General features: G+C 34.7%; 1 protein-coding gene across 6 annotated transcripts in view; it reads left to right on the top strand.

Moving 5' to 3' along the window:
* Window positions 1–13,911, top strand: part of ARMC2 (armadillo repeat containing 2) — a 64,974-nt gene that overhangs the window by 26,457 nt on the left and 24,606 nt on the right. For 4 of the 6 annotated variants that reach the window (XM_074580977.1, XM_074580974.1, XM_074580975.1 and 1 more), the window contains 5 exons: window positions 1,740–1,832; window positions 4,748–4,926; window positions 6,235–6,337; window positions 8,928–9,148; window positions 13,369–13,514. In XM_074580977.1, coding sequence (XP_074437078.1) covers window positions 1,740–1,832; window positions 4,748–4,926; window positions 6,235–6,337; window positions 8,928–9,148; window positions 13,369–13,514 — 742 coding nt within the window. The remainder of the gene's footprint in view (window positions 1–1,739; window positions 1,833–4,747; window positions 4,927–6,234; window positions 6,338–8,927; window positions 9,149–13,368; window positions 13,515–13,911) is intronic. The other 2 variants (XM_074580976.1, XM_074580978.1) reach the window with 1 other exon arrangement.

Below are 13,911 nucleotides of genomic sequence, written 5' to 3'. Positions count from 1 at the left end.
TTGTATTATCTGTTGAAACAGATACAATTGATAGATTCATTCTGTGGAAAATATAGGCAGACAGCTAAAGTTAATACAAATACACAAAAAGAATCTGGATTTTTTTTAAAGAGCAAGCTTTCAAAATCATCAGGAAGTTTTTAATTGTTTCTCTGTTCCAAGTAATGCTCAGTAGACAGTAATTTTTTTAAGATCTGAGATACTGTTCTCATGATGCAAACCTCTTAATATCAGTGTTCTCATGTAGGACAGTATTTTTTGTGTTTGATAATGATTATGTTAAGAATTTACACTGTCATTTAAATGCAAGAGCTAGTAACGAACAGTAGGATACAGTTTCTGACAAATCTGTTGCTTTAAAAAAAAAGTATATATTCTAGTCTTAATGGCTTTCTTCATGTTACTTAGTGGGATTGTGTGACTTTTATTTCCCTATTTTAAAGAAAAGAAAAGAACAAGCCAAACCCCATCTTTGTAACAACAACTTCGATTGTCTGCAAGATAAGCAGCTTAACCTAATCTTGAACTCCAAAAAGATGCCTACATGCACCTTGTAAGCAATTGTTAGATCCTTTAAAACTCAAGTTGCTCCGAAACTCTGGCTGTCCAGCTGTAGTGGGACAATGGTCAAGACCAGAATTCTGTCAATTCACATACTGCCAGATGAATGTGAAAAGGATGTTCAGCAAGTAGGAATAATTCCTAATGATGTTGTATCCATATGAAAGTCAGTGCTGGAATCCATTTTTCAATAAACTGTGCTTCACCAACTCCTTTATCCAATCTGAAAACAGATCCACGCTCCCAGTCTTGTTTCCAGGAGAACGCCGGACTGCTGATTTTTTGGTCTACCAATTTTTAACTTGATGTCTGCTGATAGACCTTTTTTTTGTCTTTTCTTTTTGAAGCAAAGTGTAAAAAAAGGGAAATTTTTTTTTAAAACTTCCCTTTGTGAAGTGGACAAGGTTTCTGATGATGAGCAGTAGCTCTTTTTCAGTCACTGTGGAGGAAATTGGTTGGGGATGGCCAAGAAAACTGGGAGTTGGTTGTCTTCAAGGCTTCTGACATGTTTATTGGAGGCAAACCATCTTTCAGATATCTGTAGTTTGCTATTGATTTCCCAAGATCCTGTGTGAGAAATTGTTTAACGTGACAAAGAGTAGGAGTGAAACATGCATTTTACAAAAATTTAGTCGAGAAGTTCTCAAAACTAATTGCGTGTAATCGTTAGAATTGCTTACAGGATATAATAGCTAACAAGACTGTTTTTCCCTAACTGACCAAAAAGTCAGTTAACCAAGCTTATTGTAATATTGTGCATGTGTACTAGAAAAAATTGTACAATCCTAGAAGATTGTCTGTAGTATGGGTATTTTTTAACACAGAATAAGCTGTCACATGGACACAGAGCTGAAAAATAGTAGGACGCATTGATGTGAAAGTAGTCATTACTTTCCAATTCAGCGATGAAATGAAACATTAATGTCGGCAAACAAAAACAAATCTGGCTTTACGGTACAGCTTTACATATCAAAACATTTATCCATCTAGTTTTGTTTCAAACTTATGTTTTTGAGAAAATCTAAATAAAAACAAAAGCTTCAGTAGATAGAATAACCCAGAATATAGCAAAATGTGTCATTTTTAGATTTTTTTTTTTCTGACTGGTGTAGCTATTTATTTGTGTAAAAGCTGAAACCTTCACTGAATATGTGCTTTGTTTTGAATGTATTTTGAAGGCTCAGAGGATGAAACAAGAATAAATGAATTGGAAGAGGAAGAAATCTTTTGGCATATAAAGATTCTACCAATTCTGCAGGAACTGGAAGAAGGTGGGTAACACTGTTCTTGAAAGGGAGTATTTTCTGTACTGTTTCCTGCGAGAAACATGGGACTCATTTGTTTCCTAGAGAAGAATAACAGTGGTTGGACTATGTAGCCTTATATGCTTTCATATGTGCGGTGACTTTGCACTGTAAAACTGGCCTGGGCAAGTGTCTGTAGGTGGCCCTGCTTGAGCCAGGGGGGTTGCACCAGATGACCTCCAGAGGTCCCTTCCAACCTCAAGCACTTGTGATTTTGTAAAAAATGAATACTGGTTTAGAGAAGATCTTTTCTGGTTAAATTATCTTATTTTAGACAACATAGCTCTGCCAGTTTAGCAGTCAGTGATGAGGTAATAGTTTTAAGAATGCAGTACTGCACAGTTTCACTGTTTTAAGCATAGACTGTGTTGAAGGTTGAAAACTAAGGAAATCTTAATGAAAATTTTCATCTGTGCTTAAAGTGTTAGATGTCTCAGAAAAGTATGCAATGACCCAGAATATTGAAGCAAAATTGCGTAAATCAAGTATGGCTTGAAAGATTGAACCCTGAAATCCATTTTAATGTTTCATTCAACGACTTGTTTAGGCGACTTCTATAGACATTATTTTTATTTGAATGGTAGGAATATAGAAAGTAGATTTATTTTTACAAGCGCTTAAAAGCGAGTGTCAAATTAGGGGATTGATTCTGTTTTACAGGATCTTTTGCAGTGTTCATTATAGCATGGTACAGATTAAAATATTTTTTTGCATAATTTTGCAGATGTTGAGGAGTATGAAACACCTGTACAGTACTGAGTGATTCCCAAAATATATCATTATTTTAAAAAGACAGGATTCTAATTCCCACATCTGTCAGTGATACGTACTAAAACAGTGATCAGGAAATTTGAAAACAGCTATGCAACTTCACATTTTCCTTGCTTAACGCTGAGGTTGTCAAATATGAGCCACTGAGTTAAGTTTTGCATAGTGAGATGTTCTTTATAGGTAAGCAAAATATTATTTAGAGGTAAAATCTAATCATGTCTTTCCCTTGTCATGAATGTAACTAAGGTAAATCAGTTTTCATGCCCCTTTTCCTCAGTCTTTACTCGATTTGGTTAGCGTTTTGGGGTTTTTTTTTAGCTTTTTTTAAAAACTTGATTATGGGTTAGTTTTTCTAGTAATAAATGAAATTATCTAATGATACTTTCTTACCAGTTGACTGAACGTAGTACTACAAAAACCTTAAAGTTAAGAGTTTTGCTGCTTCTTGTATATTTACGTCGATTGTAACTGAATTGCATCATTGGCTTCTGCAGCTGCATGTTATATTGCTTTATTTAGGCTGTTTACTGCACAATTGAAGTTTTTCATATCAAAATGAATATTAGAATTCCATAATTTTAATGTTTTGAGTGGATCCGTTGGTAATTCAATATTTTTAAATTTTGTGTGCAGTCACTTGCTTCATACCTTTCAGCTAATTCCCTGCATGTGCATTCAGGTCACAATAGTTTTTTATGTATTAATAGAAAAGCCTTTTTCTTCCCCTTTCTTCCTCAGAAATACTTGCAGAAAACTCTCAATTCAAAAACAAATCTGAAGTTTAACCTGGAACTTAATATTGTCTTAAATCTTATGACTATCTTATGAATGATTGTTACATGACAAAAACAAGTAGAACCCCAAATTTTCTTTTCCTAGAGGAGCAAATACTTTATTTTGTTACAGTCCAGTACTCAAGGGAGGATAAGCTTCAAAAATGCCCCATGGGATGAATAACTTTTGTTGTTGCTAATTTTGATGAAATGGAGTGGAGTCCTTTCAGTTTTGGTTCCTTGACACTCCTATTTCACTGCTTCCTGGAGTAGAGGGTTTAGAATCATGCTAAATTTTGTTAAATTTTCTGTCATGATGGGAGTAGAAATGGAATAGTCATTGCTGTTGCTTGAGTGTGATGATTGCAAATTGAGAGCTTCCCGGCACTGCTCAGCATGAAAGGTGGGTCCTTGAATCTGCCTACAGGTTTGGGGCCTCAGATATAATGATTTTTGTTGTAATTTCCTGTCCATACATATTTTATCGCAAGTGCTTTGCCTCCTTGAATATGACTCTATTTCAGCTGTGAAGTACATCCGGAGTAAATGCAGAGTTTTTGCAGGCAGTTTGAATGGCTTTATATGGTGCTTTATTAGTGTCACCTTGTAGACAAAAGCAAATGTACGAAAAGAAAAAAAAAACAAAAAACAAACAACCCCTTAAATTTTAAAATAGGCAAGACTTTTCCTTTTGCCTCTAAAGTAAACACGTACATTATTCCATTGTGTTGAGATGCAGAATTTGTAATAGTTTACTGCAGGTTTTATATTTGTATTTTTTTAAATAGTGTCTGAGGGACTCGGGTTAGGAGGTAGATGACTTTTATGTCAATAGGCCAACAGTCCACTAAAATATATCTTGCACCTCTGCTATGCATCAGAGAGTTCTAACGAGTTTTTACACTCACTTGTTTGTAATCCCAGCAGGGTTTGATATATTTGGTTATGTATATGGGCAGAAGAATATTCCTTAACTGTCTCTTTTTCACATGTAATGTTTGCTGGAGCTCTTTAAAGAAATATATTCAGATTCACAGTTTCCTGGTAGATATTTGGTCACTCTGATTATTAAGCATTAAAGGTGAGTTTCATTTTAGCTTTAGGTATTATTTTGGCTCTGTGATTTCTTGCCTTGAATCTCTTCTTTTTGGAAGAGCAGAATAAAACTTTCTGAGAATCGCGTTATCATTTTAAGAGATTTATTAGGCACCTTATTTTTGTTGTTGTGGAACCTATTCTTTATTTTGTTCTCCTGTGTCTTTGTCTATTGAAAGGCTCTGGAAGAGGTGGCACCGATGATAATTTTTTGTTTTTCTCTCCCTTCCTGCCCCCTTCAAGTAGAAGACAATATAGAAAATCTTTGTCTGGCTTGCACCAAGCTCTATCAAGCCTTGAATGAAGGAAATATGCTTGGCAAAAGATTTAAAAGGAGAAGTGTGCTTCTGAAGTTATTATATAAACTTGTGGACGTTGATTCAGATCCACTTTGCCTGAAGCTGGCAAAGATTATTCTGGCTGTAAGTGTTTTAAAATGCTGTTTGGTAGAATGTGAAGCTCAAAATTGTGAATTACAACTTGCATTTAATTTTTCATTTCATATTTGTAAACTGTGTCTAAACTAACCCTTTCCTAAGGACAATTTCTTGCCATATGGATACTAGTCTCCCATTCATCCAGATTGGCACTTGTTGGAGCCTATATTTTGCAGAGAAAGTAGGTCTGGGGGACGAAGGAGGGACACAAAATAGGATAGCTAGCGTATGGTGGCAGGAATATTGCTTAGGCATGGAAAAGAGACAGTGTCCTTAGCTGGGATACACATGCAGGGATTTAAACAAAACAATAATTTAAAAAATTACACATGGAAATGAAGCTTAGTTTTTGAATCATATCTTGACCTTATTAAACACCTTTATCTGAAAATACCCAAGCAGTTTTGTTTTTTTTTTTGTAAATTGAGTAAGTGTAATTATCTCTTTCTCCAGTATTTACAGTTAAAACTCTCAATTAAGTTGGTGCTTTTGAACCTATTGGTTCAGCTTCTACTAAGTGTGTATGGACAGTCACTGGTGAAAGGATACCACCTAGCATTGTGTTGTAGACGTTTAAGTAATTTGTGTGTGTGTGTTGGGAGAAGGGACTCCTTTAAGCTAGTGTATGTTATCTTATTCAGAAGATATAATTATATATTCGGATACTGCATAGATGTAAGTGGTGCTTATAAAACACAAAAGAAGTTATTTTACAGACATTTTTCTGTGGCATCTTTTAGAAATCAAGAACAAGAGAAGAAATTGCCCTTGAAATGCCGAGAAGAGATTTCTCATTGTATTTTTAACAGTTTTACTGCCCTTTCATGATCTCTCAATGACCGTTAGTACATCATAAGATCTTGTTTTCTAATATTTGAGAATAACTTTCATTATGACGTGTATTGTTGTGCTGGAGTTCTTTGTGGTGTGGCCATAGACGCCAAACCAGTGAATCCTGTGCAGAATTTCTTTCTAAGAGTGAATTAGAGAAATAAAATTGTGCAAGTTATTGATATGCTACCAGCAGAAAATACATAAGAAGTTTGTATATAATGTTATTTTAAAGTCAGTCAGCACAGTTTGCTAAATAGAGCTTAAAATAAATAGGTTTCAGAATCCTTTAGTTCTGCAAACTTTTCAGTTTGGCTCAGTGTACTGTCAGGTTTTCAGCTGGAATTTAATAGATCTGTGAGAATACAAGTTTGCCAATGTGTCTGAGCTTGTAAAATGTTATGGTGCATTTTTGTATGTAGATTTTAGTTGTGATTTTTATGTCTATTACTTTATTTGCAGATGAAAGTGGATGGAAAAAATCTTCTCGGTGTTTGCAAGCTTGCATTTAAAATTTGCAGGAATGAAAAAAATGATTACATCATTCAAAATGATAGATTATTGGGTATGTATTCTGTTCTTGTATACAAGTTAGATGTTGAAATTCAATAGTTAATCATCTTTCAAGAACCATTCTCACAGTTAATGCAGTAAAAACTGCCTGCTAAGTCAAACTAACGGTCCATCTAGTCTGGTATTCTGTGTGTAATGATGGCAATAGGGGATGCTGTTTAGGGAGAGCATGGAAGCCTAGGAATTTCCTGTGATCTGTTTCCCTGTAGTACCCTACCATCCAGAATTGTTACATTCTATTAGGGACATTAGGTGGTGCGTCCCTGCCTAATCGTTTTTAGTCTCTGTTTATAGATCTTTTTTTCATTAATTTGTCTAATTCCCTTTTGAAGTTTCTGGTTCTGTCTGCCTCTACAGTTTCATAGAGCAACAAGGAGAAGTTCTGTCTCCTGTTTTAAACCTATCTACTTTTCATCATACCCCTGCTTGTAGTTTTGCGGGATTTGTAAGTTTCTTCATTCAGCTTACCCTCCACTTCACAAATTTTTAAACCAGTCATATCACGTATCTCTGCCTTCTCTTCCGATTGAGGCATCTCAGCCTTTTAGCTCTCTCTTTGAAACGATACTGTGTCATTCTCTCAGTTGTTTTAGTAGCCCTTCTCTGTACCTTCTTGAACTCCAGTAGATCTTTCTTGAATTGTACAGAGCAAAATTGTCTATACAAGTCAAGATGTGTCCGCACCAAATTTTATAAAAGTGAAATAATGCTGTGTTGCTGGCCATCATCAGGAAGGATATTGAGACTAATCATTGGCTTTTTTAGCTGCTGCTGCACATTGAGACAATGGATTTGGAGAGTTGTCAGCAATGGCTCTAAGAACTCCTTCACAATTGTAACCGTATTTATGTTATCCACACACACCTTGCAAATATGAGAAATATGAAGAAAATGACTGTGTATGAATGATACTCAGTATCAATTGATAGTAATTCCTTTCATTAAAACTTCATCATGTTTTATTAACGTAGGCCTTGACCTTGCAAGCATTTATTGCAAGTGCATAAGTTAAAGTATATGTGTATATCTGCTTAAACAGATGAGAGTATTGATAGTCTTAGAGTTTAGTATGTGAGTGTTGTCAGAAATAAAGACCAGCTAAGCCTTTCCAGTAGTAAGATCAACAGGAAAGGACTTGGAGAAAAGAGAACAGGTCAGATAGCTCAACTGACTTTGGATACTGAAAACTACAGTTTTGTAGAGATTAGCATCATACAAAAATCTGGACAAGCTGAGTGCCTATGTCCGTGTAAGCATTGTTTTTTTTCCTCTCCTTTCTGTCTTCATTCACTTTTCTTTCACTTGCTCTTCTTTCCCTGTATTTTAAAAAATAATAGAGGAAGGAATGTTTTTGGTAGGATTTTGTTTGTTTGTTTATCCACTCTTTATGTTTTGGAGCTACCTCGTCCAGGCCAAAGATGATGAACTTGAGTTATCATCATAATCACCCAGATTCATGTTGCAGTCACTGGGTTATAGGTTCAATTTCTTTTTCTTTCTCTGGCCCTGTGAACTATTTATGCGCATTGGAGTAACTCCAGAAGAAGAAATAACAGTTCATCCCAAAATAGACAACTACTGTTCAAGACCCTGTTTGCTACTGAGCAGAGCAGGGACCTGAAACTGATCTCTCACACTGCCATAACCCAAGTGGTTTAGCTGGCTGCTAGGCAGTTGGTGAGGGTGAGAGTTTGGGCAAGAGCCTAAAGTGTGTGTACTTCATCCATATACACCCATGTACTTCAGTTGAGACAGAAAAAAACTTTAGAAATTTCTTAAGTTTAATGAGAGGAAAAAATATTTTTATTCAGCTGGATGGAATGCAGGAAGCAGAATTAAGTATCAGTTTCAATCAGTTACTAGAAATTCAAAAGTATAAATTTGGTTAGGATTACTTATTTATTGAAGATACACTCATCAAATTCAGAATGTCTCAATTTTTACTGTGAAAGATACACTGGGTTTGTGCTAACAACTGTTAATTTTAACATTTCAGGTATCTGACAGTGGCAGCATAAAGCAAAACTTTTACAATAACTTTACCTACATAAGAAACTAGATGACCTTTAAAAGTCCCTTCCAACCCAACACATTCTATGATTCTATGAAAAAGTAGATCTAAAAAGGCTACAAACAGACTTCAAATGTGAGATTTGAATTACGCAGCTGTACTTTTTAGTGCTCCATTTGAGTTGCTTTAAGACGTTTGATTTTTAAGGAAGTGGTAGGAATAAACCTCTTTAGAATATCTCAAGTTTAGTACACAAAATTCCAGGCACACAAAATCACTTCTGCAAATCTTGACTGAGGATTTCAATGACTACTGCTATGTGTTTACAACTGATGCTGGTTCTTGAAGCCTGGGAGAACAAAAGTCAGGCCCATTCTCTTATTCATCAATAATTGTTTCTTGGTTTCAATCCAAATACCCAATTTTTCTACCCCACTTATTAGAAATGTAAGAGTTCAATCTGAGGTGTTTTGGTTTTTTTTTTTTTGCAATTGTGAATCTCTTAAATGACTGGACTGTATCAACTATAAATGTTAATATTAGGCTTTCTGAATAATAATTTTCCTTTTAGATTGTTTGTTGGAGGTCCTGAGAACTGAAGATCTACAAAAAAACAGTGAAGCTCTCCTGTATTGCATGGGAGCTATAAAATTCATGTCTGGAAATGCAGTACTCCTTAATGAAATGGTCAACAAAGGAGCTGCTGAAATGTTGCTGCAATTAATGAAGCAGATTAATAAAGTAAAAGAAAATGACACATATTTCTCCAACTTGGGACACTTATTAGTCCAGGTTAGCTTTTACTTTTATTTCTGAAAGTACACACTTCAAGGTCAAATTAAAAATTTAATTAGAGGAGATAAGCTAACTCCGTGTGCCACTGACAGAGTTGTATCTGTATTTGAATAGGCTTCTCTTTAAGGCATTTACATCAAGTTGTTCAGGACCTAAATTTAATTATCATAGATATTTTTGTGTAGTCAACTTTAAAGGGTTTAGAAATTCTGAAGTTAATAGAAGTATTTTTAGATACCTAATAAAACCAGTTCATGCACTTTATGGTGCTGACAATGTTCTGGATATAGTAAACAGATAAAAATGTGTTCCCTGTCTAAATTCTTTAAAATGAAATAATAAATACAAACTGATTCTGCAATGTTCTAGGCGACTATAAAAAAGTTTTGTATTGCAAGCACTATGTTACATTTTTTAAAATGCATAGGAAAATATAGCTACGTTTATTTGACAAAGTATTTTTGAAAAACTGTAATTTAAGGAAAAGGTAGTTGTAAAAGCCAACACTTTCTGAATCTTTTTGAAGGCAGCAGGCTCAAAACTGTCTTTTCACATACGAGGTACCTTGGTGAGTGGTGCCTATGAAAACTAATCTGCCCTAAAACTGTTTAAATCTTAGTGGTTTAGAAAAAAAAATATGTAGCTAAATCTTAAGTTATACATAGGCTGTGGGGTTTTTGTACTGATATTTGCTGGCTGCTGTTGGCATTGATCATGTAATACATATAATAGGAATCCTGTTGAGTAGAAAGAGATGGAAATTTATGTTAAATAAAGTTTTTGCCAGTTGGGGAATTTGAAAAAAACAAATGATGTCCAAGTAATAAAACTAATGAAACAGATAATTTTTAGCTGTTAGAGTAGCTGTCTGAACTTCCCCACGACTTTGCAGAACTGTTTTCTCTCCTGTTATTTGTATTTGGGATACACTTAGTTTTTTAAATCAAGGGTTTAATTTGCAAATACGTGAAAGAAAAATGTTACATTTTACACTTTTTGGCGGGTCATTTTTATCTCTGCTGTTTTCAGTATGATTGGAAGTGTAGCAAAACTGTTTTGTACAGTTTGAATAGACTGACTGTTTCCAAGAAGGCCTCAAGTATTTTGTGGAAAAGTCAATACTGACAGCTGTCTCCGTTGAAGTTGCTGTTCAGCTTGTTTGTGTTCTCTTCTGTAGTAGTACCGATACTTCATTTTTCTTCCTTTTGTGAGAAAAGCAGTGATTCCTGCTTCTATGGAATTCCTGTGTGACTTTCTCGTATCGGTTTCTTCAACAAATCTACATTAACGTGCACCATTTCTTCCATGTGAGTTAATTGTTCAGTCATCAACAGACAGATGTAGGCATAGTTCTGTTTTCAGGGATATAGTATTGAAGAAAGCGTCTTCTGTGATTCAGGTCTTCGGAATAAAGGAAGTTTTTGTGGCATACTTTTGACTTGTAGCAAAAGATCAAATATCCAGTAACATACAAAACTAATGAATAAATACAAGTCTTCAGTAATAGAAAACAAATTCTATTGGAGGAGAAAAACACCTCAAATAAGAATAGTGGTCTCTGAGGGAGGCTCCACCATCTCTTAACCTTGATAACTGAAGTGTCTCAGTTAACTGGGACCAACTCGTCATTGTTTAACCATATAATTGCACAATCAGCAGATGGCAATGTTATATGTAAACTGGCCAGGTCATTTTTGGGAATAAAGACCCTCTCTGATTCCTTCATTGTTACACAATGGGTTTTATGCAGAAGTCCCACAGTACAATAAAAAAGAAAGTTTGTAATAATAATTATTTTTCCTTAATAGAGAACATTAAAGCAAGGTCATCTTTGACTCATTTTATATTGCTTCACCTAATAGTCTGATTATATTTATATGAAATATGGAAATGCTTATTCAAAAGCCGAGGCTTTTGAAATGTCACTGACAAGACTTAACAAGTACTCCACGTTCCGTAATTGAAAAGCACTTAAATGTCTTCTCCTTTAAAAATAGCATTTGTCTGCTGTTAGATTTTCTGTTTGGGTGAATTTGATCTTTCACATGGCAACATAAGGATTAGGGCTGGTGGGGATTACTAGAGCCGATTGTTATGCATTTCTCCCTGACTCATGGTGTCTGCTTTGAAGCAATCGGAATCTCTCTTGAATTCATCTGCTGTCTGGCTAGCTTCTATTATTTTTTTTAATATGTACTCTTCAAATTTCACTTGTGTACTAACTGTTCTTTTATGGATATATACTTCAATGAACTTCTGAATTTCATTGTCTCGCACGTTTCAGTGTATACATTATTTTGTGTTGACTTTCTCTCCAGCCTCTCTTTATCTGAGGATAGCTCTTGATAGAATTTACTGCTGGAGAATTTTGAACTGCCTAACTGTCTCAGGCAGTGAAAAATTTTATTCTCTTTTTGGAGACCTCTGCACCATTATCTATTGATAAATTTTTTTATTTTTTTTTTCATCATCTAATATGTAAGTTTCTTTGCTGCAGTGAAAGCACTGGTCTGGGTTTGAACAACACTTTTAATATGTGGTTTATCCTTCATTTTCTTTATTGGGAAGTTTAGCTAAAGCGCAACAAACGTCATCCTAGGCTGACTGTGAAAATGTTGTATGTGAGCGCTGAATGGAGTCTTCTGTGGAATTTTTCCACCAAAACTTTTGAATAGCCAAGTATTTGATCAGAGGATTTTTATTTTAAAATATTTCTCCAATATTATGTTGATTTTTGAAGCATTGTGACTTGTGAAGGAATGCATATTTGGAATTGTATTTTTTGCACTTGTTTAGTTAAAATAACAAAAAACTCCAGGTGTTGTCTTAAAATGTGAGCAATATGAAGCAAATGGCTTCCATGGGTTCCGTTTCTGTTTATTCTGAATATAGTACACATTTCATATTTAGTGATGAAGTTAAATCCATTCACATATCACTTTCACATTACCACATAATTATTTTTTCCCCTCTGTACCTTGCTAATCCATTTTGACGTATTGTTCCATCTCCTCTTGGTCCGTTACAGAACATCGTGTGGTAACTGAAGACATGGACACTTTTGTCAAATTTGTTGAAGTAGGACAGCAAATTTGAAAGCTGCTGGAGAATGGACAGAGTAGTGCGTAGAATCCTATGACCAGAAGCTCCTCAAACACAGCTTAGCCTGCTCTTTGTCAGATTTTTCCTTTAAAATTAGCAATTGCATATCACTGGACAAGCTGTCCGATTCAGTGATAAAATAGTTAATTTCTGGAGTTTTTTGTGATTAAAAACAATTTGAACAGATAGTCTTTGTGCCTTATCAAGCCACATTTAAAACCAAATTGAAGTTAAATACCTTACTCTTAGAATAAGGAAAATTTGAAGAATTCCCACATTCACATTAGATTAAATGACTTCACATTAATTTTATAGTAAGTTCTGGTTTAGCTCAACAGTTAACTTACATGTAATTTCTTGTCTGGCTTTGGCATTTGAATCCCCGTACCTTGGAAGAGAACCAGAACATTTCAAAATGTGCAATAGCTGATTAATTTTGCATATCTACAAGTGATAGATATTGTACGCTTAAAACTCCTTGAAATAGAACAGTATCTTCTGAAAATATTTTGGTTTCTCCAAAATAAACTTGAGGACTTAAGCTTTTCATTTTTATACTGTTCAAATAGTGGGTTTCTCTTGATCGTGATTAAATTTAAAAATTTTTAATCAAAATTAATTTTATTGTCTTTTAAAATAAATTCATCTTAGTTTGCAACTTATAGTTATTCTCAAAATTTATATTATATATCAGTATTAATTTTCAAGACTTAAATGTAAATTTGCAAAATCAGACATTATGCAAAAAATCACTTTAACCATCCACAACATTTCATCTAATTTCCAACTGGTATATGGTTGTATAGGTGCATACGAGATTTTAAAACATAAGAAAGATCATATTTCCCTCAAAGAAGGAGGTTACATGCATGCAAAGACCACTGTCAATCCTTCATTTTCAAACAATTATTGCAATGTACACAATTTTGTTACTTACCCATTTCCTGTTATAATTTATTGGTAGGTACATCCCTGCAGAACGTACTCTGAATACAGGGCGCTCGGAGTGCCCTAGACATTATAAACGAGATCTGAGCTTTATTAAACTTTCAAAGCAGCGTGGATTCTGTTGCAAACGGCTGTGATTAATAAGTCTTTAAATATTCTATATGCAGCTGACAGCTACTTTGCGAAACTTGGCTGACTTACCTCCGGCAAGATGCCAACTCGTTTGCAATGGCGCAGTCTCTGAGCTCTGTGTGGCGCTAGAGCAGCGCATGAACGATACGGACGTCTGCACCTATATTGTCAGGATATTCAGGTATGTATAGAGCACAGCGCTATTTCTGCATGCAGTCGGGTCGCCGTTACTGCTTTGAGTGACCTCAAAGAGGGCGGGACCGAGCACTAAAATTGGAAGATTTACATTGAACTGTTCTTTTTGAAAGCTCAGTGTAGTTTTTAATGATTTTGTATAATTGTGTCTGTTAATACTGATAGAATTGTTTAATTGTAGCCATACGAAGTCGGATTCATTGTCCCGGTGAAAAGTGTTTTATTGCGTTGTGTCATTCTTTGATCCCACAGGTTCTGACTGAGATTTTTAGAGTACCATTTCTTATATTTTAAAGCTACATAAATTATTAAGTACTTATTAATCCTAAAAATAGGATTAATAATGTTTTAGTATTAAATAGCCGTGTTTTAAAAAAATGAAT

The sequence above is a fragment of the Larus michahellis genome, chromosome 3 (genome assembly GCF_964199755.1).
Source record: "Larus michahellis chromosome 3, bLarMic1.1, whole genome shotgun sequence".
In the NCBI taxonomy this organism is placed as follows: domain Eukaryota; kingdom Metazoa; phylum Chordata; class Aves; order Charadriiformes; family Laridae; genus Larus; species Larus michahellis.
Note: the sequence above shows the minus strand (reverse complement) of the source record. Positions and strands in the feature narration are given on the sequence as shown.